Below are 25101 nucleotides of genomic sequence, written 5' to 3' on the forward strand. Positions count from 1 at the left end.
GTTATAAAACCCTTTGGCCTGAAAAGCATGATTCAGTTTGCTTAATAAATTTTGAACTTATTCTCCAATACAGAGTTTATTTTTATTATAAATTGTGTAGCATACAATACTCTGTTTTCTTGCACTGATGCTGATCTCACTAAAATTACTGTGCCACAGGAAGTGCCTGCAGGCATTAAGCATTTGCCAGTCAGTTTGAGCTGACAATGGAAACAGTTGTCTATTCTTAGTTCTGAAGTTAATTAAGATTTATCACAAAAATTGTTTTTTTTTGTTATTCATTCATGGGATGTGGGCTTCGCTGGCTGGATCATCGTTTATTGCCCATCCCTAGTTGCCCTTGAGAAGGTGGTGGTGAGCTACCTTCTTGAAACGCTGTAGTCCATGTGGTGTAGGTACACCCATCAGTGCTCTTAGGAAGGGAGTTCCAGGATTTTGACACAGTGACAGTGAAGGAACGGTGATATATTTTCAAGTCAGGATGGGTGAGTGACTTGGAGGGGAACTTCCGGGTGGTGGTATTCCCAACTATCTGCTGCCCTTGTCCTTCTAGATGGTAAATACCCATTGCAAATACCCACCTGGTTCATGAATATGCTTTAGGGAAGGAAATCTGCTGCCCTCACCTGGTCTGGCCTACATGTAACTCTGGATCTGCAGTAATGTGGTTGACTCTTAAATGCCTTCTGAAATGGCCTAGCAAGCCACTTAGTTGTATCAAACCACTAAAGTGACAATAAAAAGGAATGAAACTGAACAGAAGACCCGGCATCGACCTAGTTACCGTAAACGACAATGGCAAACCCAGCCCTGTTGACCCTGCAGTGTCTGCCTTACTAACATCTGGGGGCTTGCGCCAAAATTTGGAGAGATGTCTCACAGACTAGTCAAGCAACAGCCTGACATAGTCATACACACGGAATCATGCCTTATGGATCATGCCCCAGACACCACCATCACCATACCTGGGTATGTCCTGTCCCACCAGCAGGACAGACCGAGCAGAGGTGGCGGCGCAGTGGTATACAGTTGGGAGGGAGTTGCCTTGGGGGTCCTCAACATCATTTCTGGACCCCATGAGGTCTCATGGCATCAGGTCAAACGTGGGCAAAGAAATCTCCTGCCGATTACCACATACCGACGCCCCCTCAGCTGATGAATCAGTACTCCTCCATGTTGAGCACCAATTGGAGGAAGCACTGAGGGTGGCAAAGGCACAGAATGTACTCTGGGTGGGGGACTTCAATGTCTATCACCAAGAATGGCTCGGTAGCACCACCACAGACGAGCTCATGAATCCTAAAGGACATTTCTGCTAGACTGGGTCTGCAGCTGGTGGTGAGGGAACCAACAAGAGGGAAAAACATACTTGACCTCATTCTCACCTGAGAATTTGGTGCAGAGCGGCAAGGAGGCGCTGCTTTTTGTATATCATTTTTTCAGCCTTCAGAAGCTGGTGAATATTCAAGACTTTAATTAGGTTAGCAGGAAGGTGATTGTTTAGTGACCTTTTAAGATTTATTCCTTCTAAATGAGGGCAGTAATTTAACTGGTACAGGGGATATAAGTATTGCATTAAATTTATAGCTGAACTACTTAAACAATTGATATGACAGACAGTTGAATGATTTCGAAACATGAAATCTAATTAGTTAAATTAAATGCCATAAAAATAGCAAGTGATGTGTTGCAACTGTAGCATGTGGGAACTGGAGGACACCAGTGTGATCCACAGCAAGCTCATCTGCTGTAAACATCTGCAGCTTGAGGAGCTTCAGCTCAGAGTTAATGATTTGGAGTTCCAGCTACAATGCCTCAGGGAAGAGGGAAAGTTACCTGGACACTTTGTCCCAGGAGGCAGTCATACCCTTTAGGCTGGGTACTTCTGATTCTGGTCTGTGGTCAGGGACAGGAGGGTATGACTACGAGTGAGGTATGGGTGCCAGAAGGTGTCAGTGCAGGAGCCTTGGCCCCTGCAATTGTTCAACAGGTTCAAAGTTCTTACAGCTTGTGTGGATGAGAACCAGGACTGCACAGAGGATGAATAAACTGACTGTGGCACCAGGAAGCCACTCAAGTGAGGAAGTTAAAAGGAATGTAGTTGTAGGGGATATCTCTGCTGCTGAAAGCGCGGGTGCCGAAGGCTATGTTGCCTGCCTGGTGCCAGGGTCAAGGACATCTCTGGGTGGGAGGGGAAGGATACATTTGTTGTGGTCCACATGGATACCAGCAACATAGATAGGACTAAGAAAGGTGTCCTTTTGAGGGCGTATAAGCAGCTAGGGACTAAATTAAAAAAGCAGAACCCCACAAAGATGGTAATCTCTGGGTTACTGTCTGAGCCACAAGAAAATTGGCCGAGTAAACAAGATGAGAGAGTTGAATGCGTGGCTCCATTGGTGTGGGGGAAATGGGTTTCTATTCGTGGGGTACTGGCACCAGTACTGGGGAAAAAGGGAGTTGTACCATTGGAACGACCTTCACCTGAACTCCGCTGGGACCAGTGAACTGGCATATCACATAACTCGGGCTGTAGAGAAGGCTTTAAACTAAATAGTTGGTTGGGGGGGAGGGTTCATGTGAGGGGGGATTTGGAAAGTTGAAGAGAAAGGACAAGGTAATTGTGCAGGACAGCGATGTGGCTAATAACCAGAGTGTGACAGAAAGGGGCCGAGTGCACAAACATAAGAGTGCACCAGCAAATAAAGTTAGAGTTGGGAAAAATGGTAAGAAGGTAGAATTCTATATCATGATGGAATTTAATATTCAGTTTGAGGGTGAGAAATTTTAATCTGGAACTTGAGTCTTACCCTTGTTATTGCCTTTATTTAAATTTATGATACTGAGTTGGCTCAAGTAGAATTAGAAAATAGGTTAAAAGGTAAGAGGATAGAGAAGCAGTGACAGACAAATCTGAATTACCTGGAAAAACTCAGCAGGTCTGGCAGCATCGGTGGAGAAGAAATCAGTTAACGTTTTGAGTCCTTATGACCCTTCGGCAGAACTGAAGCATAGTTAGGAGAAAGGTGAAATATAAGCTGGTTTAAGGTGGGGGGGCGGGGGAGAGAGAAGTTGAGGGTGTGGTGATTGTGGAGATAAGCAAACAGTGATAGGAGCAGATAATCAAAAGATGTCACAGACAAAAGGATCAAAGAGGTGTTGAAGGTGGTGATATTGTCTAAGAAAAGTGCTAATTAAGAATGGAAGACAGGACACTAAAGGTACAGCTCTAGTGGGGGTGGGGTGGAAAGACTAACAAAGTTTTAGTTTTAGATTTAAAAATAATGGAAATAGGTGGGAAAAGAAGAATCTATATAAATTATTGAAAAAAAAGGGAGGTGGGAGAAACGGGGTGGGGATGGGGGGAGGGGGAGTTTAAGATCTAAAGTTGTTGAATTCAATATTCAGCCCGGAAGGCTGTAAAGTGCCTAGTCGGAAGATGAGGTGCAGTTCCTCCAGTTTGCGTTGGGCTTCACTGGAACAATGCAGCAAGCCAAGGACAGACATGTGGGCAAGAGAACAGGGTGTAGTGTTAAAATGGCAAGCGACAGGGAGGTTTGGGTCTTTCTTGCGGACAGACCGCAGGTGTTCTGCAAAGCGGTCGCCCAGTTTGCGTTTGGTCTCTCCAATGTAGAGGAGACCGCATTGGGAGCAACGAATGCAGTAGACTAAGTTAGGGGAAATGCAAGTGAAATGCTGCTTCACTTGAAAGGAGTGTTTGGGCCCTTGGACGGTGAGGAGAGAGGAAGTGAAGGGGCAGGTGTTGCATCTTCTGCGTGGGCATGGGGAGGTGCCATAGGTGGGGGTTGAGGAGTAGGGGGTGATGGAGGAGTGGACCAGGGTGTCCCGGAGAGAACGATCCCTACGGAATGCCGTCAGGGGGGGTGAAGGGAAGATGTACCTGCCCCTTACTAATGAGGACATGATATGTGGCTCACTCATACTCTCCTGAGATCGTTGTCCTTGATGGGTCTTTGCAGACTTGATGTCTCCATCTCCATGGATTGAAATGTGGAGGCTACAGTGGTGCAAATTGGGATGCTATCTTTGGCTTCAAGCTCAAGACACACTAGTCTCTGTTTTTAAAAATTTTTGCTTTTAAAAGCTCAGTTCAGATTTTCAGCCTGTGGATTTAAAAAAAAAATCATTATTTTACATAAATCAACTTTTTGTGACAGGTACCTCCTGACCACTCTGCTGTCAGACTATATATCTGATATCTGGCCCCACGTGAGCTATAGTTTTCACCAGTTCAATATTAGGAAGACCAAAACTGGGGGCAACCATCTCCATAAGTTCTCCAATTGCTCCATTCCAGTTTTGAATGTTCAGTTTAAATTCCTTCATGGACTCACACCTTCGTTATGACTACAGCCGATGTTAATTGCTGCGTAAACCAAATCCCAGAGGGAAACTTAGCTTATGAGCCATCCCCTTTTTTTTGTATTCTGAAAACGACGTATTGATGAAGTACTGATCTCAGCAGCAAGAAGTCTAATAACACTTTTGGGATCTTAAAAATAAATGAAAGTTTTCTTAACAAGAATAAAAGCACACAAAATTACAGTTGCACAATTAAAGTTAGCCTTACAAAACATTTCCCCAAAAAGACTTTCTACTTGGTCAGACCCACAAATAAACACCTTCTAGGGAACACTCCCATATAGATGTTTTAATTATAAAAATTCAGTAATACTACCCAAGGCAAACTGTTGTAGCTTTAATAAACGCATACCACATGACCACTTAAACACACTCTCACTGTGCTGTGGAAATCCAAAACTTCAGGACAAGACTGCTGGTTTCAGCCCAAGACTTTTCAGGCTTGACTGGATGGCTGATTCAAACTGTATCTTCTCCCAGCCTAGAGCTACAGCTAACAGCTCCCAGCCCAGCTCCAGCTAATAGCCACATCTCTCAGCTATGGCAGCAGTTACCCTGAGCTCTCCATGGTAACTCTAAAATACCTTTTCCCCTTTCATCTCGGGTCCCATTGTTCTCACACCTCTTTGAAACTCAAATCTTTCCAAATATAAAATATTTCATGTCTCTATTTTGTCTTTGCTATCGGGTTAATAAAATACAATATCCCCTCTTCTATAGATTTAATCTATATGGGTTTTCCCTAATTGAAACTGAATTCCCCACATCAACATCATGTACAGCTAGATCTGTTTTCCCTAATTTATTTCCACAACTTGCTTTGTGTGACTACGGTAGCTCTTTTAAATCACATTTTTCTGGAAGGTAATCTAACATCACATTTAGATTCTTAAGCACTTCCTCATTGTTCAATTTAATCAAAGGAAAGTCCATTTCAGAATCCTCACTTTCTACCCAGTTTCCTTACTTACAACTACCAGTACCACCATCTGTTTATCCTCTGTCAAAGTATTTTTTGAGCATATTTACATGGCACACTTGCTGACTCTTCCTTCTATCTAGGGTATTCACTACACAGTTTACTTAACTCGGTCACTTTTTCGATCCGGTAAGGTCCATTAACCCTTGCCTTCAATGGTTCACCTGACGCAGGCGACAATACTAACACTTTTGCCCCAGCCACAAAACTATGAGCCGTTGTCCTTTTGTCTGCATTTGTATTCATCACTTGTTGAGATATCTTTAAATGTTTCCTAGTTCGCTCACATGCCTTACTTAATCTCTCTCTGAAATTCGTCATATTATCCAGGAGAATAGTTTCAGAACTCTGACTCTCTAATTTCTCCTGAATCAATTTGAGTGGTCCCCTTAGTTCATGGCCTTGAATTAAGCTGGAAGGACTGAACCCTGTTGATTCATTAGGGGTTACCCTAATAGCAAACAACAAGAATGAAATCCCTCGATCCCAATCATGTGGATAGTTTTGACTATATGTTCTAATCATAGTCTTTAAAGTTTAATGCCACCTTTCTAAGGCACCTTGTGATATAGGGTGATGGGGCTGATGACCTAAATTGCTTTATTCCTAGGCTGTTCATTACTCTTCAGTTGTGACGTGCAATTCGAACCCAGATGTGTTCCTTTTGGTAATCCATACCTTATGAAGAATTTGGTTAACTCTACAATCACCTTTGCTGTAATTTTCCTTAAAGGAATTGCTCCTGGAAAGCTTGTGGACACATCATGATTGTCAGTAAGCACTGACTCCCGCTTTAGTGTTAGGGAGGGGTCCTACACAATCAATTAGGAACCTGTTAAAAGGTTCCTCAAACATTGGAATTGTAATTAAAGGCGCAGTTTAATTACTGCCTGAGATTTCCCTATCCCCTGACATGTGACATGTTTGACAGAAAAGATGTAGTCCAGACCAATAGAAATGATTTTGCACCTTTGTTTGTGTTTTCCTAATTCCCAAATGTCCAGCCATTGGAATTTCATGAGCCACTCTCAAAATTTCATTCTGGTGCCCATATGGTATCATTACTTGGTGTACTATCACCCATTTTTCATCTGCTGGAACATGAGGGTGTCTCCATTTCCTCATTAATACATTGTTCTTAATGTAATAACACCGTGGAATGTATCTGCTTCTGTTTCAGTATAAGCTGCCTGGTATAATTGCTTCAGGTCTGGATCCTCCTGCTGTAATTCCACTAGCTTCAATGAACTAAACCCATCAGCCTTATCCTCTCTAATCTTCTCCTCCTGAGTAATTTTTTCAAAGATTGATTCAGCCAACTGAATATCAGTATCCTCCCCCTGGATTTTAGATTCTTTCTCTTCCTGTTTAAACTTGTGCGTTTGTGATCTCGTCACCACACAATCTGGAAACAATCCAGGATGCTCTTTCTGTAAAACCTCTGTTGATTGTGTCTCAATAGGCTGCTCTACTACAGTTGGCATAATCAATATCTGTGATCCAGCTATATCACTCCCTAAAATGAATTGAGCCCCTGCAATGGGCAATTTCTCTACTACTCCAACAATCACCCCTCCTGTTTTCAAATCACTTCTTAAATTAACCTTACACCTTGAAATTCTTTTGACTTTTCCATGAATTCCCTGAATTATTACTTTCTCCTGCAATAAGTCTTCTGGACAACAGATGGCACTATCCCATAACATGAAGGACTGGCTATTCCCCGTATCCCTTAACTTTGATATCCTTTCCTGCTCTTACCTGTGAACGTGGATATACTATTCCTTCGCATATAAAATCTTTAAACATCTCTGTAATTTGCCCCTCAAAACTCCCTTGAGTATGTTGTGAACCCATTCCCATTTCTCTAGCTACCACTGATTCTTCCTGCTCCACCTGTACAAATGCACACTGGTTTTTCTTGCCCCTGAATCTCAGAGCCCACAGTATTCTTACTTCCAGAGCTCTTCTGAGTTCCTACCAATGCAATCGGTTTCTTGTTTAACCTCCAATAACTTGATTTTGTATGTCCACCCTTATTACGAGGGTAACATACCAGTTTCCTTCCTTCAACTCGGCTTTCCACCTTTCCCAGTTTGATCAATATTACTAACATTTTTACCATCGGTAGGTTTTCTAAATGTCTAATTTACTTGCTGATTTCCATATGACAGTTTTCCTACACCCAACTATTTGTATGAAATGTCATACATATCGGCTAAAACAGCAGCTTCCCTGATCTTTTTGCTTTTTCTTTCATCTAAATATGTCTTGATGTTTACTGGGGTGCTATTTCTAAATTCTTCCATAATCATAACCACTCTTATGTTTTCAAAAATCTTCCCTAATTTTAATACCCTGAACCATTGATCCCAGATAATTTCTTCTTCTCTTGCCAAATCTACAAAAGTCTGATGAGGTATTTTCCTTAAAGTCCTAAACTTCAACCGATAAGCTTTGGGGCAAGCTCATAAGCATTTAATATTGCCTTCTTTACTACCTTGCAATCTGCAGACCATTCCTCTGGTAAACTGGTATACACATGCATTGCTATACCTATCAAAACACCCTGTAACATGATAGCCCAAGCACCCCATGCCTCTTGGCCAATTCAATTTCATCGCTATCTTTTCAAATTAGGTGAAATATCTTTCAACTCCATCCTCCGTAAATTTAGGCACTAACCAAAGATTTTTAGTTAAATCAAGTTCCTGAAAGGAATCAAAGTCACCGTCTGAATCACTATCTCTCCTTTCTTCCTTTATTCTAAGTTTTACTTTAGACAATTCATGCTGTCTGGCTTATTTCTCTCTCTGAAGCTCTCTATCTCTTTCCTTCTCTCTTTCCTCAATTGCCAGCTTCTCTCTCTGAAGTTCAAGCTTTTACGTTTCTATCCCTTGTAACCTTTTTTCTTTTCCTCTTTTTCCTCATTGAAGCTTTTTTATTTCTATTTCTTTTAATATGCTCTTTCCTTTATCATTTTTTCTTTCTAACTCTAGTTTTTTTGATTTCCCTTTTTCCTTCCAAATCAAGCTTTTGCCTTTCTCTGTGTCTTTCTTTATCAAGCTGCTTAATTTGCAACTGAAGTCTTACTACCTCCAGCTGTGACACACCAATCTCAGGCATCCCTTCCTCCAACTTTACATGCTGGGTAAGTACTTTAACCACACCAGCCTCACAAAATTCTGCTTTTATCTCTGCCTGCACTTCATCTGCTAACTCTCTCAACTGAGTTTTAGTCAGCGCTTTCAAACACTCCATAGTTACATATTCCACCCCCAGAAAAGTCGTAGCAACTGCTAAAGCCATTTTGCAGACCAACTACTTTGAAACCCCTGAACACAAAACACCTGTGTCCAGAGTTCTTCTCGTACTCATATCCCTTGGATTCACAAACTCCAACCCAATCGAGGAATCTTAATGATCCTGGACAAGCCCCCAGATTTGTTATGACCACAGCCAATGTTAATTTCTGCACGAACCAAACCCCATAGGGAAACATAGTTTACGTGCCATCCCCTTTTTTTGGTACTCTGAAAGTGAGAAGATGATGTACTGACCTCAGCAACAAGAAGTCCAGTAACATTTTTGGGATTTTAAAATTAAAAGTAGAAGTTTTATTAACAAGAATAAAAGTACAGACGATTACAATTGCACAATTAAAGTTAGCCTTACAAAACATTCCCCCAAAAAAGGCTTTCTACTTGGTCAGACTCACAATTAAATACCTTCTAGGCAACACTTCCTAATAGATGTTTAACTATAAAAATCTAGTAATATTACCCAAGTCAAACTGTAGTAGCTTTAATAAAGGCATCCAACATGACAACTTAAATTCCCCCACTGTGCTATGAAAATCCAAAACTTCAGGTCAAGACTGCTGGTTGCAGCCCAAGTATTTTATGGCCTGTCTAGTTGCCTGATTCAAACTTCTCCCAGCCTAGAGCTACAGCTTACAGTTCCCAGCCCAGCTCCAGCTAATAGCTACATCTCATAGCTATGGCAGCAGTTACCCTAAGTTCTCCACGGTAACTCTGAAATGCCCCCTTTCCCCTTTTATCTCAGGTTCCATTGTTCTCACTTCTCTTGAAACTCAAATCTTTCCAAATATAAAACCTTTCATGTCTCTATTTTGTCTTTGCTTTCGGGTTAATATAATATCCCCTCTTCTGTTTACATATGGAACTCCTGCAAGATGCAAACATGTTTCTTTTCACCTCTGACTTCCCTTTGATATTCAAAAAAACTCTCAACTTATCTAAAAATGCAAATGTTGGACCTTACCTTTTCACTTGTACTTCAACCCTAACACCTCTATCCTTTTCATGTTTCAACCCTCCCCAACAATCTTTCTCTAGTAACCTTTGTCCAGCTTAATTAAACCATTTATACACAGACACACAGCCTTCTTTGCAGAATAACACAATGTCCCCCAAAAATATCTTTAAAAAAAACATCAATTTCTCACACCTCCCTGCCTCTATAACTTCCTAGAACCTTCTGTTCTCCCACCCTGAACTCCCTCTGACTTTGGCACCTTATGCATTGCCCAAGATCTTCCCTAGGCCACAAACTCTGGAATTCCCTTCCTAAATTTCTCAGCTTCCGCACCCTGCATTGCATCATGCCTTTAGATGAAACGTAAATCTGAGGCCCCATTTGCCCTCTCAGGTGGATCTCAAGGATCCCACAGCACTATTTTGAAGAAGGACAAGGCTTTGTTCTCAGTATCTTGGCCAATATTTATCCCTGAACCCTGTTTATTGCAATATTGATTATCATTTTGCTGTTTATGGGCGCTTCTGCGCACAAATTGACTTGTGTTTCTTACACAACAGCAGTGACTGCACTTCAAATGTACATCATTGGCTCTAAAGCACTTTGAGAGGTCCTTTAGTCATAAGAAGTGCTAAGTATTGCATAGTTGTCATCTCCTCTGACTCATTACTACTTACCTAGCATCACACTGGCACTCAAATTCATATTCCATGTTACTCATTTGTGAGATAGGCACAACGTGTTTTTGGCTTGATGGCAGCACCCTTTTAGTGGCGAATACCACTTGTGTTGCTACTGCATAGTAGCAGCGTGAAACAGCTAGCTTCACCTGTTGCTTAAATTTTTGAGATACCTTGCCCTTCCAGGGTAACCTGAAATAGACTGGGCACTTTTTGGGGACAAAAGTGAAGGCCTTTCCTTGACGTACTAGTTGAGTAATCTGTCAGGGTGTTCTCTACCACGGCCTACCGCAAGCCTACCTTCACTGGTGTACATGCTGTTTTTTTGTGTAAGGCTGTCACTTCCGACTTCCTCAGCTTAATTTTGATGGTGCAAACAATGGGTACATGGTTACTTCTACTGTTGGCGTCTGGGTAGGTCTTTGCTTGTTGAACTGCATTTCAGGATTTGCTGTTTATTGTCACATAGTCAATTTGATTTCTGGTTATGTCACCAGGACTTTTCCAAGTGTATTTCCTTCTTGGATGCCCCTTGAACCAGGTATTTAGAATAACCTGATTTTTGCTGTATACTAATTGATCCACACTTCCCCATCTTCATTGGGATCACGCAGGCCATGAGGTTTCGCTATGTTACCTTTCCTGATAGAACCTACTTTTACATTTAGATCACCCATTACAAAAATCATCTCATTTGTTTTACATCGGTGATCTTCATAGGATTGGTCTATATCCCATTCTTCACTGTCAGATGTTGGTGTGAAGACTTAGATGGTGGCAAGATTGAGAGGTTGGGCTTTGATTTTAACTAGGATCACTCTGTATGAGATAGCTCAGTAACCCAGCACACAATTTTGTCATCTATGAGGATTCCTACACCTTTCTTGTGCTTTTGACCTGTTTTGTAGATTAGTGTGATGCTGTCTGATGTAGAATTACCTGCGTCTTTCCAGTGCAGTTCACTCAAACCAAGAATGTTGACTTTCAGAAACTAATTTCATGCTTGATGTTCATCAATTTTCCAAGTTGTAACAGGGTTCTCATATCCAATGTTCCGATGCTGATGCTCTTCTTTTGGATGCTAACGGTAGCGTGATGATGATCTGGATCCCCTGTAGCACATGAATAATGATACCAAGTGACGCATTCCCTCCTGGGATGGAGGTTTTTATTTGATTTGTGTTGATCCATGGTCATGCTTGGCAAGGTACTGCAATGGCTTGCCATTGGCTTCTGCATGTTGCAGTGCTCAGCTAACAATAGCTTGAATCCGCTATCATTACAGCAGTTGAATTAAGTTTCTGCTAGCCAAGAAGATTTACCACCATGATGGCTTCACCGTAACCTTGGCATGGGACCCTTCCAGGGACTATCAGCCGGGTCAGCTGAACCTGGGGCTCGCAAGAAGGCTGAGTCAACCACACCATGGGGCTCTCCAGATACCCCTGCTACCTTGCTTGGTATTTTATAAAGAAAAATGCCTGAATGAATACTTAAAGAAAGCAGACCAGAAGATTAACATTCCTTAAAAGTTTGCTTCTTGAATTGTAATTAAGTTGCTAAAATAATAAATAAAATTTTTTCAGTGTAACACTTAGTACAAACCTTGAAAATGAGCAGCTTTGAAGATTGACTAAAATGAGTACTTTTTTAATACAGAAGTTCTGGATTTCTGAATGTTTTGCCTGGTCTAGGTTTCAAAGGCACTATATTGACCATTAGGTACTATGGCTGCTTGAACATTGATTAATTATTTGCAGAAACCTAATGTGGTTGCAACATGTTTCAGTTTACCAATGGCACAAAGATAGACAGCATTGTAAGCAGTGTAGACAGAAGCATACTATTACCGTAGAAGTGATAAATTAGCATAAAAGTGAATGAGCAAAACTGTGGCAAATGGATTTTAATGTAGGTAAATATGAGGTCATCCAGTGTTTTATTCTTAAGATGTGGTTGTTGCTGGCATTTATTGTTCATCCCTAATTAACTCTGAGAATGTGGTGTTGGGCATCTTCTTGAACTATGTGGCGTATGTACACCCCAGTTCTGTTAGGGTGGGAGTTCCAGGATTTTGACCCAGCAACGATGGTGATACAGTTCCAAGTCAGAACGGTGAGTGACTTGGAGGGGAACTTGAAGGTGGTGGTGTTCCTATGCATCAGCTGCCCTCCTCTTTCCAAGTGGGTTTGGAAGGTACTGTTGAAGAAGCCTTGGCAAGTTGCTGTAATGCATCTTGTAGATGGTACACACTACTGCTTCTGTGCACTGGTGGTGAAGGGAGTGAATGTTTGAGGTGTTGGATGGGATACTGATCAAACAGGCTGCTTTTCCTGGGTGGTATCGAGCTGTTGGAGCTGCACTCATCTGGGGAAGGGTGATTATTCCATCGCACTCCTGACTTGTGCCTTGTAGTTGGTGGACAGGCTTTGAGGAGTCAGGAAGTGAGTTACTTGCCATAGAATTCCCAGCTTCTGACCTCGTGTAGTCACAGTATTTATATCGTGTACACCAAAAATAAAAAACTTCTTGACATTGTATAAATGCACAATAGATTTCCAGTTTGTAAATCTTGTGTGGCATGAATGTTACTTGCCACTTATCAGCCTAAACCTGAGTGTTGTCCAGGTTTTGTGTCATGTGGTCATGGATTACTTCAGTATGTGAGGAGTTGAAAATAGTGCAGAACACTGTGCAACCATCAGTGGCCATCCCCACTGCTGACCTTATATTGAAGCAAAAATCTTTGATAAAGCAGCTGAAGATGATTTGACCTAGGATACTACCCTGAGGAACTCTTGCAGCAATGTCCTGTGGCTGAGATGATTGGCCTTCACCAACACAACCATCTTCCTTAGTGCTAGGTATGACTCCAACCAGTGGTGTGTTTTCTCCCTGATTGTCATTAATTTCAATTTTGCTGGAGCTCCTTGATGCCACATTCTTTCAAATACAGCCTCCATGTCAAGGGCCTCACTTCACCTCTGAAATTCAGCTATTTTGTCCATGTTTGGACTAAGGCTGTAATGAAGTCAAGAGCTGAAGGGCCCTGGTGGAATCCAAAGTGAACATCACAAGTAGGTTATTGCTTTGTAAATGCCACTTGATTACACTGTCAACGCCGCCTTCCATCACTTTGCTGATGATTGAGAGTAGACTGATGGGGCAGTAGTTGGCCGGATTTGTTTTGTTCTGCTCTCTGTGGACTCAACATACCTGGGTATTTTTCCACATTTTTGGGTAGGTATCGGTGGGTGTCCAGTGCCTTCAGCCTTTTCCTGATACCACATAGAGTGAATCGAATTTTTTGAAGACTGGCAGCTGAGATGCTAGGGACCTCAGGAAGAGACCAAAGTAGATCAGTACTTCTGGATGAAGATGGTTGCAAATGCTCCAATCTTGTCCTTTGCACTAACTTTCTGGGCTCCCCCATCATTGAGGATGGGATATTTTTGAAGCCTCCTCCTCTGGTTTGTTGATTAATTCCCCACTACCATTCATGGATAGTGCAGGTCTGCAGAGCTTTGATATGAACCGTTGGTTGTGGAATTGCTTAGCTCTGTCTATAACATGCTTCCACTGTTTAGCATGCATGTGGTTCTGTGTTGTAGCTTCACCAGTTTAACACAATGTTTCTTGTTATGCCTGGTGCTGCTCCTGACATGCTGTTCTACACCTCATTGAACAAGGGTTGGTCACCTGCTTGTTGGTAGTGGTAGATGGTCTTGATATGCTGGGCCATAAAGCTACAGATTGTGGTGGTTTGTGCTGCTGATGGCTGATTACCACCAGCCACTCTCCCTCAGGTAATTAGCAGGAGGTTTCCTTACTCATGTTTGATCTGATGTTGAGGACTCCCAGGGATACTCCCTCCTGACCACTGTTCCATGACCTGTGGTGGGTCTTTCCTGCTGGTTGGACAGGCCATACCCAGGAAACGGTGATGGAGCAGTCTGGGACATTGGTCATGAGGATGATTCTGAGAGAATGATTGTCAGGCTGTTGTTTGACTAGTCTGTGGGACACTTTTTCCAATTTTGTACAAGTCTCCGGACGTTGGTGAGGAACGCTTTGCAGGGTTGACTGGGCATGGCGTGCCTTTGTTGTTTTCCAATGTTTACGTCAATGCTGGTTCATCCATCCAGTTTTATTTTTATTTGCCCATTCTGTAGCAGCTTAATACAATTGAATGACTTGTTAGGCCATTTCAGAAGATAGTTAAGAGTCAACTATATTGCTGTGGATCTGGAGTGACATGTAGGCTACACTGGTAAGTATGGCAGATTTCCTGCCCTGAACAGCATTAGCAAACTAGATGGTTTTATACAGCAATCTAGTAGTCTCATGATCTTTATTATTGAGTCTAGCATTTTGTTCGAGAATTATTAATTAATTAATTGAATGTAAAATCCCCAGCTGTTGTGGTGGGATTCGAACTCATGTCTCTGAGGCGTAAGTTCGGGCCTCTGCATTATTAGTCCAGAACCTAAAAATGATATAACGGCACTTAATGGGGAAAAGCTAGAAACAGTGGAGGTCCAAAGAGACTTGGGGGTCCAGGTACATAGATCATAAAAATGTCATGAACAAGTATAGAAAATATTCATGACGACTGGAGTATTCTGAACAGTTCTGGGCATCATGCTATGGGAAGTACATATTGGCCTTGGAAGAATGTGGAATGAGATTTGCTTGAATGATATGTGAATTTAAGAGTTAGATTACAAGGAGGGATAATGCAAACTCACGTTGCTTTCCCTGAAATTCTACAGGGCGATTTGATCCAAGTTTTCATAATATTAAGAGGAAGGGATAGGATAGGTAGAGATAAACTATTTTTAGTTTGGCAGTATAGGTCCAGGGCCTATTGCCTAAAAATTGGAGCCAGTCCTTTGAGGACTGAAATTAGGAAACATTCACATCCAAAAGGCTGGAAGAAGTTTGGAACTTTCTCTTCCACAAATAGCATTTAATGCTATATCAAATGGCAATTAAAACTGAGATTGATAGATTTCTGTTAACTGAAAGTATTAAGAGTTATGGGCTGAAAATATGGATTAATTAAGGAAAGGATTTATCAAGGGCAAATTGTGTTTAACTAATTTGCTTGAATTGTTTCATGAGGTAGCAGAAGATTGATGAGGATAATAATGCTGTTCATATGGTGTACATGGACTTCCAAAAGGTATTTGATAAAGTGCCTCAAAGCAGGCTTGTCAGTGAAGCTAGAGCCTGTGGAATAACATGGACAGTAGCAGCATTGGATGCAAAATTGGCTGAGTGACAGGAGACAGAATTGTGGTAAATGGTTGTTTTTCGGACTGGAGAAAGGTATACAGTGGGTTTCTCCGAGGGATCAGTGTAAGGACCCTTGCTTTTCTTGATATATTTGAATGATCTAGACTTGGAAGTATAGGGCACAATTTCAAAATTTGCAAATGACATAAAACTTGGAAGTATCGTGAACGGTGAAAAGGCTAACGTTAAACTTCAAGAGGACATAGGCTGTAGAATGGGCACACAAATGCCAAGATGAAATTTAGTACAGAGATTTATTTTTGTGGCGAGAATGGGGAGTAGCAATAAAAAATAAAGTGTACTTAAGCAGGGGGATCTGGGGGTATATGTGCACAAATCATTGAAGGTGACAGGGCAGGTTGAGAAAGTGGTTATGTGAAATTCTAGACTTTATAAAGTGGAGTGTAAAGACAAGGAAGTTATGGTAAACCTGTATTTAAAAAAAAAACTGGTTTGGCCTCAACTGGAGTATTGTGTCCAGTTCTAGTTACCATGTTTGGAAGGAGGTGAAGGCATTAGAGAGGTTGCAGAAAAGATTCATGAGTATAGTTCCAGGGATGAGGAACTTCAGTTACATGGATAGATTGGAGATGCTGGGGCTGTTCTGCTTGGAGAAGAGAAGATTAAGAGAGATTTGACAGAGGTGGGGTAGATTGAGAAAGTGGCTAATAGAGCATATGGTAATCTGGGCTTTATGAAAAGGGGCATAGAGTACAACAGCATGGAAGTTATGATAAACTTGTATAAAATGTTGGTTTGACTTCAACTGGAGTATTGCGTCCATTTCTGGGCACCCTACTTTTGGATGAATGCGAATGCATTAGAGAGGATGCAAAAAAGCTTCAGGTTCCAGGGATGAGGAAGTTCAGTTACAAAGATAGATTGGAGAAGCTGGGGCTGTTCTCCTTGGAGAAGAGAAGATTAAGAGGAGATTTGATAAAGATGTTCAAAATCATGAGGGGTCTGGAGAGAGTAGATATGAAGAAACTTGTGCTGGCGGAAGGATCAAGAACCAGAAAACATTGATTTAAGGTGATTGGCAAAAGAAACAACGGTGACATGAAGAAAATATTTTTTTATGTGACAAGCGGTTATGATCTGGAATGCACTGGCTGAGAGTTTTGAATCTTTCATGGGATGTGGGTGCTGCTGGTAAGGTCAGCATTTGTTGCCCATCCCTAACTGCCCTTGAGCTGAATGACTTGCTAGGCCATTTCAGAGGGCAGTTAAGAGGCAACAGATTGCTGTGGGCCTGGAGTCACATGTGAGCCAAACCAGGTAAAAAGGGCAGATTTACTCCAATAAACTAGTAAACCAGATGGGTTTTTACAACAATCAACAATAATTTCATCGTCACCATTACTGAGACTGGCTTTCATTTCCAGACTTTGCTAATTGAATTTAAATTCCATCAGCTTCCTTGGTGGGATTTGAATCCTTTGCCCCAGAGGATTAGTTTGGGCATCTGGATCACTAGTCCAGTGATGTTACCACTATGCCACCATCTCCCCACTAGTGTGTTGCAAGTAGATTTAATCGTGGCTTTCAAAAGTGACTTGGATAATTATCTGAAGAGAGCAAATTTGTAGGGCTACAGGGAAAAAGTGGTTGGCATGGACATGATAAGCTAGTCAACTTCTGTGCTGTAACCATTTTATGATTCTATGGAGTTAGATCACGGATCGGCCATTCTAAATGGCCTACTCCTGTTCCTATTCTCTTAATAGTCTTTAGGGTTGTTAGAATTGCTGTCGAGACTGGTAACTCTTAAAGAAATTTGAATTCCCAGTTATTAACTGAAAAGACCACGCAGCAAGATTTTTCATTTTACCAGAAAAAACAATTTACTGACAAAGAAAAGGAACGAGCACCATTAACTTAACACTATCTCATAAACACTTATACTTAAAAGTCAAAATTCCAAAAAGAACACTTCCCGTTCTATTTTCAGTTTCAACCGTGAATCTTTTTTTACATTACAGGTTCTTCAGTTCTCCTGGAACCAAGCTGTGTGTGTCACAGCTCTAGCGATTAACTCAAATTCTCCTTAGTTTTCCAGTTATCTTTTGAGGTGAGGGGTTTCTTGGGGATTCTCCCACTAGCATCTGGTTAGGCAAACCTTCTAGCCATAATTTAACGCCTCACCATTTGGATTTCCCCAGCCTGAGCATGGGCCTTGTGTAGTGACTGCAAATCAGAAACACCCATGTTTTCTGATGGTCATCTGTTCCTCCTCCTGCCTGCTAACAGGTTATTCCTCTGCCTTCTCCAATCTGCTGCAGACACAAACTGACCCCCAGATGGCCAAATCCAGCTGGAATGTGGTAAACAAAAGAATCTTCCCTGCTCAGACCATCTCCATGGTAATGTGACACATGGCCTGATCCCAGATAGAAATGCAAATTAATTATCTTTAACTTTAGACCTGTCCTTCGAGCTGAGAAATATACAGATACTTTAAAACCTTCCCTTCATCCTTTTCTGATCTGGGGAAATTACATAAGTAATTTAAACCCTCACAGACAACCCATCTCCTGAAGAGATAGTTAGCAAGGCTACTATAATTCTAGCTGTGTCTACCTCCCCCCACTAACGTAATAGGATTTCGTCTTTGATCTGCAGTTCCAGATCTGTCACCTGATAAGTTATCCAGACCAAGCTTTCTTTCAACTATTCACACATATAAAATCACAGTCTCCTGCACCAGAACAGTACTTTAAAAACCAAAAAACATATTAATCTTAAAGTTATGCATTTATAACAGAGGAGAATGCAGTTTTCAGATTTTTAAAGCACAGCTTTCTTCTCCAGTTGAACCCATTACTACCTAAGTTTACAGGTTTAAATAAATATGCATTCATGATAAGTATGCATTCATGTCCTGTATGGAATGGAAGAATGCATGTTTGAACCATTTCTCCTATTATGGCTGTGTGGTTGATTTGTGTGTGACACAGTTGAAGCTAGGCTCAGCACCCATTTGATTTGACCCCAAACCAGTGTTAATATTTTCTGAAAATAATCAAAAACATTTTCTTCAGACATACTATTACCGTTTTAAAAAAAAGTCATAAGTAATAGGAAATGCCACAAAGTGGAACAAATATTTGATGGTAATCAGATTTTAATGTGGATTTGAATGTGTTTGAAAATGTTACATGTCTCCTGTGTTTCTTGAATAAACCAGTGAATTGGAAACTGGCCATGTGTAATTCAGCTAAAGTTGTCATATTATTTGCATGTAGATAGACAAAATCAATTATTCATCTTTTGGCTTGATATTACAAAAACACAAAATTGGAATAAGTAATTAAATTTTCTCTCTGACGGAATGAAAATGACACTAAATTGTTACATAGTAATTGAATATTTTTGGCATTCCCTGTAAAGCTTATATGGAAGGACATCCAGCCTCACTAAATTAAAACTTTGGAAATGAAAGTTCCTCGTCTGAAATGATTATCTGCAAGGATTGTTGTGGCTTTTTGAATCTTGGTTTTTGTTGGATTTGCAAAGTAGAAATCCTTAACACTCCTGAAGTGTGGGATAACAGTGTTATTTTCATAGAAATCTATGAATTATGGAGGATTATTTCCAGTAGATCTCTGAACCCTTTAGTGCCTCCACCCAGTCCTTTTTTCCCTCGAGGACAAAGTACCACTTTGACCATGTGTTTAGTCACCCCTCCTAATCTTTAACTTGTTCTTTTCTTAAGCCTCTGTAAGGTGCCATGAGATATTTTTTCTCTATGTTAAAGATGGTATATAAATGCAAGTTGTCATCTTGAATCTTGAGGCCTTTCCCCTCAATGTCTTGCTTGGTAGGTTATTTTATACTTCGAGGTTTTGCTGGCTTTTGAGAAATTTACTCAATGAATTTCCTTTTAAATTCCCTTGCTTTCTTTTCTCATACCTTACCCCCTTTATTTTCTGGGGTCAGTCTTGTTGCTCCCTTTAATGCCCTTTACAAAACAAACTTTTTGTATCATGATGACCATAACTGAATATGATTAAAAATCAGAATTTGCAATATTATAGTTTGTCATCTGGTAGCCCAGAGGAAAGAATTTGTTTTACATTACATGTTGCTTTTGATAGATTAGGGTGGGAAAGTTTTACATTCAGCAACTACTTGCAAATCTGTACCATTCCACAGCTCCAGCTGAGGGTTGGAACTTTCAAGTGCTGATACTTCATGAGCTTTGCATAAATGAATTATATTCATGTTAGTTTAGTCACCACAAACAAGTATATAGTTGTAAATATATTTGCCCTGCCTTTCTTGTAACTTCTAACAAAATATGATTATGTGGAAATAAATAATTTTGCCTTTACACCCATTATAGTACTTTCTGTATGACAGCTAAGAACAATTATTTACAACAAGCAAGGATTTTATTTTTCCTCCTTTACTTACCAGAGTATGGTGGTTAAATTGGTTAGCCTTCCTGAAAATGGGCACAGGGATCATGATGCGCAATTAATCCGCACCATCGAGTGACTTTGTGTTGCCTGTGAATTATAATAAATGGCATCTACCCGTCCCCTCTCTCCCCTGCTTCTCTCTCTCTTCACTGCCCCTCCTCCTCTCTCTCTCCACTGCCCCTCCTCTCTCTCTCTCTCCCCTGCCCCTCCTCTCTCCCCTGCCCTTCCTCTCTCTCCCCCCTGCCCCTCCTCTCTCTCTCCCCTGCCCCTCTCTCTCTCCCCTGCCCCTCCTCTCTCTCCCCTGCCCCTCCTCTCTCTCCCCTGCCCCTCCTCTCTCTCCCCTGCCCCTCCTCTCTCTCTCCCCTGCCCCTCCTCTCTCCCCTGCCCCTCCTCTCTCTCTCCCCTGCCCCTCCTCTCTCTCTCCCCTGCCCCTCCTCTCTCTCTCCCCTGCCCCTCCTCTCTCTCCCCTGCCCCTCCCCTCTCTCTCCCCTGCCCCTCCCCTCTCTCTCCCCTGCCCCTCCCCTCTCTCCCCTGCGCCTCCTCTCTCTCCCCTGCCCCTCGTCTCTCCCTCTCCCCTGCCCCTCCCCTCTCTCTCCCCTGCCACTTCTCTCTCTCTTTACCCCTCCCCCTCTTTTAACCCAACCCCCTTCTCTCTCTCTCTCTCTCTCTCTCTCTCTCTCTCTCCCTCCCTCTCTTTAGCCCTCCCTCTCCTCTCTCTCTTTACCCCTCCTCCTCTGTCTCTCATCTCCCTCCTAGGAGAGTGTAGGCTCCCAGGTTTTCGGATGCTGCCCTGGAGTTCTTGGTGGAAGAGGTGTAAGATAAGCAAAAACAAGTGTATATATTTATGTAACACCTAGACGGCTGGAGGGATGGGGAGGTGTGAGGCCATAAGAGGATTTCGATAGCCAGGAGCAAGGTTTTAAAATCAAGATGCTGCTTAACTAGGAGCCAGTGAGGGTCAGAATGCACAGAGGTGATGGGTCCATTTCCATCCACTCCACCCTCCCTCCCTCTCTCCTCCTCCTCCCCTCTCTCCCCTCCTTTCTTTGAGTTCCCTCCTCTCCTTACCCTCCACCTCTCTCTCCCTTCCTCCAGTCTCTCCCCCCGCTCTCCCCAGCCCTCCGTCCACCCCCTCCCCTTCTCTCCCTCCCCTTCCCTCTCCCCTTCTCTACCTCCTCCCTCCCCCTGTTGCCCCCTTCCTCCCCACCCGTGGACCCCCATGGCTCTCCATCTCCCCCTTTTCCCCTTGTTAAGACTTCGGGAATGTTCTCTGCCTTTCTGGCACCATTGTGTGGTTTTCTTGTGAATTGCTTTTACCATTTTGTAGCTGGGGGTTTTCTGTCCCTCTTTTTAAGCTGTGTGCTCCACAACTTGAAGGTTAAAGTATTTGTCAAAGACTCTTAACATTTCGTCAAAGCTGGCTGAGGAGTCAATACTGCACTGCATTTGGGTTGCTTCATCAGCAAGTTCACCAATGAGTATAAACACATATTAATCTGGACTCCCTCAGATTTCCCATTTAGACCTGATGTACTCAGACAATTAAAAAAAATTTCTTCTCCAGGACGCTTAATTTTGTTAGGTTTGGACCTTGCATGAGTCATGTTTGGTAAGGTAGATTTTTGATCCGTGGTCATTTAAAATTAAAAGTGTGTATAGTTTTAAATGCAGTTAGGAAATCCAAGATGGTGCTGTTGTATGCCCCTTCTCAACAAGGAAAGCATTTGTCGTTTTTGGCGGGCTGCCACAGTAATGGCGTTTGCGATTTCTTTGTTTTAAATTTTTAGCAGCGACTCCCTGGATTGACCTTTCTGAGTCTTCCCTGTAGTATCTAAATATTTTTCGGTCATGAAAGCATAATTTTCTAGCTTTTGCTGGGTTTTTAAACTGCCGATTCCTTTTTATTTAATTTTTTTTTGTCTTGGGCTGTTTGCAGTGTGTTTTAAAATGGCAATTCTGACTGCTGCTGACTGAAAAGCTTTTTTAAACTAGTTCTGGCTAAGAACTTAGCTCACCCCTGCTAGGTCTTCTGACTCTCCACTCTCTGGGTATTGAAGCTGGACTTCCATGGGATTTAATGGAGGTTTCTTGCTGCAGTATGGAGCTTTATTTCTGCCTTATGCTTCCAATCCTAATTTGGAGATTTTCTCTTCTGATCTCCTTCTGCTGCGCTTTCGCTTCTGGTGCTTTTCACCAGGTTCTGTTTTTCCAGTCTTGCAGGTTTTAAATTTCTTCCCCAGCTTTTGAGGTTCTGAGTTGTCCTGATCACTTACCATGTTGTAAGATATGTGTAGTTCGGTGGGTCTCATGAAGAGGCTTTGAGTCTTGTTTAGCTTAACTACTAGTAATTACATATATATATATATATATATATACAGTATAAGGTCTAAGCTCAGAGCTGGCTGTATGTTAGCTTCTACACATGTCTGTGTCCATACAAGACTGCCCTCTAGACTCGGGTCATGTGTCTCTTTACATCACAGTGTGGGAAGTATTGTGCCTAGCCCTATGTTAAACCCTTTCCATGCCAGACCCTTGTACTATACATTCCAGTTGTCTCTGGTTTGTACCTGATGTCAGGTAGAAGATCATTTCCCTTAATGCAGTTATAGCTGCACAACTCTAAACTTTCTTAATTAAAAGGTTAAAATTTATATGAAATATAAGAAACTGCCCTGTCCATGCCAGGTAGCACATGCTTGAGTTTTATTATTTTTTTCCCCTCTCAGGTTTTATTTAGCATAATACTTTTTTAACCAAACTGGGTGTTTTTTTTAAACCAGTCAGTTATGAGTCAAAGAACCTTTTGACTACAGCTCAGTATTCATAAAAGTCATTGTAATTGAGTTTACAAAAAGAAATGCCAAACAATCTAACCGGTAATGTGGGGAAATTGCCCAGGTTTGTCCAGTCCATAAAATACAGGACAAATCTAACCTAGCCAATTACTGCTCATCTGTCTATTCTCGATCACCAGCAAAGTGATGAAGGCGTTGTCAACAGTGCTATAAAGTGGCACTTGTACAGCAATAACCTGCTCATTGATGCTGATTTTGGGTTCTGCCAGGACCATTGAGCCCCTGGCCTCATTACAGCCTTGGTCCAAAGATGGTCATAAGAGCTGAGCTCAAGGTGAAGTGAAAGTGACTGCCCTTGACATCAAGGCAGTATTTGACTAAGTATTGTGGCATCAAAGAGCCCTAGAAAAACTAAAATCAATGGGAATTGGGGAGGGGTGAAAGCTCTCCATGGTTGGAGTCATACCCAGCACAAAGAAAGATGCTTGTGGTTATTGGAGGTCAATCATCTCAGTCCTAGGTTGCCGCTGCAGGTGTTCCCTGGGTAGTATCCTAGGCCCAACCATCTTCAGCTGCTTCATCAATGATCTGCCCTCCATCATAAAGTCAAGTGGGGATATTTGCTGATGACTGCTCAATGTTCAGTACCATTCATAGCTCCTCAGATTCTGAAGCAGTTGGTGTCCATATGCAGCAAGACTCGGACAACATTTAAGCTTGGTCTGATAAGTGGCAAATAACACTTGAGCCACAAAGTGTCGGGCAATGACCATCTCCAACAAGAGAAAGCCTGTCCATTTCCCCATGACATTCAATGGCATTACTATCACCGAATCCCCCACTATCAACATCCTGAGGGTTTCTATTGACCAGAAACCGAATGGGACCAACCATATAAATATTGTGGCTACAAGTGCTGGTCAGAGGTTGGGAATTCTGTTGTAACTCACCTTCTGACTCCCCAAAGCCCGTTCACCATCTACAATGCACAAGTTAGGAGTGTGGTAGAATGCTCTGCACTTGCCTGGATGCGTACAGCTCCAACAACAATCAAGAAGCTTGATACCATCTAGGATAAAGCAGCACTCTTTATCGGCAACACATTGAGCACTTTAAACATTCACTTCCTCCACCACTGACACAGTGACAGGTGTGTTTACTTTATATAAGATACACTGCAGCAACTCGCCAAGGCTCCTTCAACAACACCTTTCAAACTCACAATCTCTATCATCTAGAAGGGTCAAGGCAGCAGGTGAATGGGAAAACCACCACCTGCAAGTTCCCCTCCAAGCAACACACCATCCTGACTTGGAACTATATCCCTGTTCCTTCACTTTTGGTGGGTCAAAATCCTGGAACTCCCTTCTTAATAGTACTGCGGGTATATCTATACCACATGCGCTGCAGCTGTTCAAGAAGGTGGCCCCTCACCACCGTCTCAAGGGCAATAGTGATGGGCAATGAATGCCAGCCTAGCCAGCCACACCCACATCCTGTGAAAGATTTAAAAAAACCCATAATGACATGCCCTCCATAGAGTTATAATTGTGATATCTAACCATAAACTAATGATTTGAAAAATTCAGTGCATTTAACTGTTCTGTGATATGCTAATTGTTAATAAATCGGCCGTATAAAACTGAGAGAGCATGAAATCATCAATTAGATGAGGCTAGCCTAAATAGAAATGTAGAAAAGTTAAAGGGTTACAAGAGGGTGTTTTAATATAATTAACAGAGATTTGTTAACTTGTTTCTCACCAGCAACAATAACCGCTTTTATTGAACTTGCTGAACTAAAAGAAATGTAATGTAGCCCATTTTTTCCATTTTGTTTGCAGGTCACTCTGTAAGACTACTGGGTCAGAAAAAGGATAAGGGAAAACGGTTGGGGGGAGCTCGACTAGATTTGCCAAAGATTAGGAAAAACCCACTGATAGAAATCATTTCCATCAACACTGGGTAAGCTTCTTTAAAATATACTTATAGAATATTTAGTTGTACTTAAGGAAGCAATTTTGTTTTCCGGTGCTCTGACACACTAGTTTGTAATGTGACTTACTTCGCTAAACGCTTGCCATGTTATAAATTGTAGCATGGAGTTATGCTATTTGTGAGTTTTCTTTTGTATATTTTTGTTGAACTAAGTCACTCTACTAATTTTCAGCCACACATAAGCATGATATTTCAAGGTGATTAAAGCTCCCTTTCAAATAGTTAGCAATTTTGAAGATCTTCACTGTAGAATTAAAACAGCAA

The 25101-nt window shown here is 41.8% G+C and overlaps 1 protein-coding gene across 5 annotated transcripts in view; it reads left to right on the forward strand.

The window, feature by feature from the left end:
- cdkal1 (CDK5 regulatory subunit associated protein 1-like 1) overlaps positions 1–25101 on the forward strand; it is a 947238-nt gene that overhangs the window by 262923 nt on the left and 659214 nt on the right. For all 5 annotated transcript variants that reach the window (XM_078539307.1, XM_078539304.1, XM_078539306.1 and 2 more), the window contains one exon: positions 24684–24804. In XM_078539307.1, the coding sequence (XP_078395433.1) occupies positions 24684–24804 (121 nt within the window). The remainder of the gene's footprint in view (positions 1–24683; positions 24805–25101) is intronic.

This window comes from Cetorhinus maximus, chromosome 3 (assembly GCF_964194155.1).
Source record: "Cetorhinus maximus chromosome 3, sCetMax3.hap1.1, whole genome shotgun sequence".
NCBI lineage: Eukaryota > Metazoa > Chordata > Chondrichthyes > Lamniformes > Cetorhinidae > Cetorhinus > Cetorhinus maximus.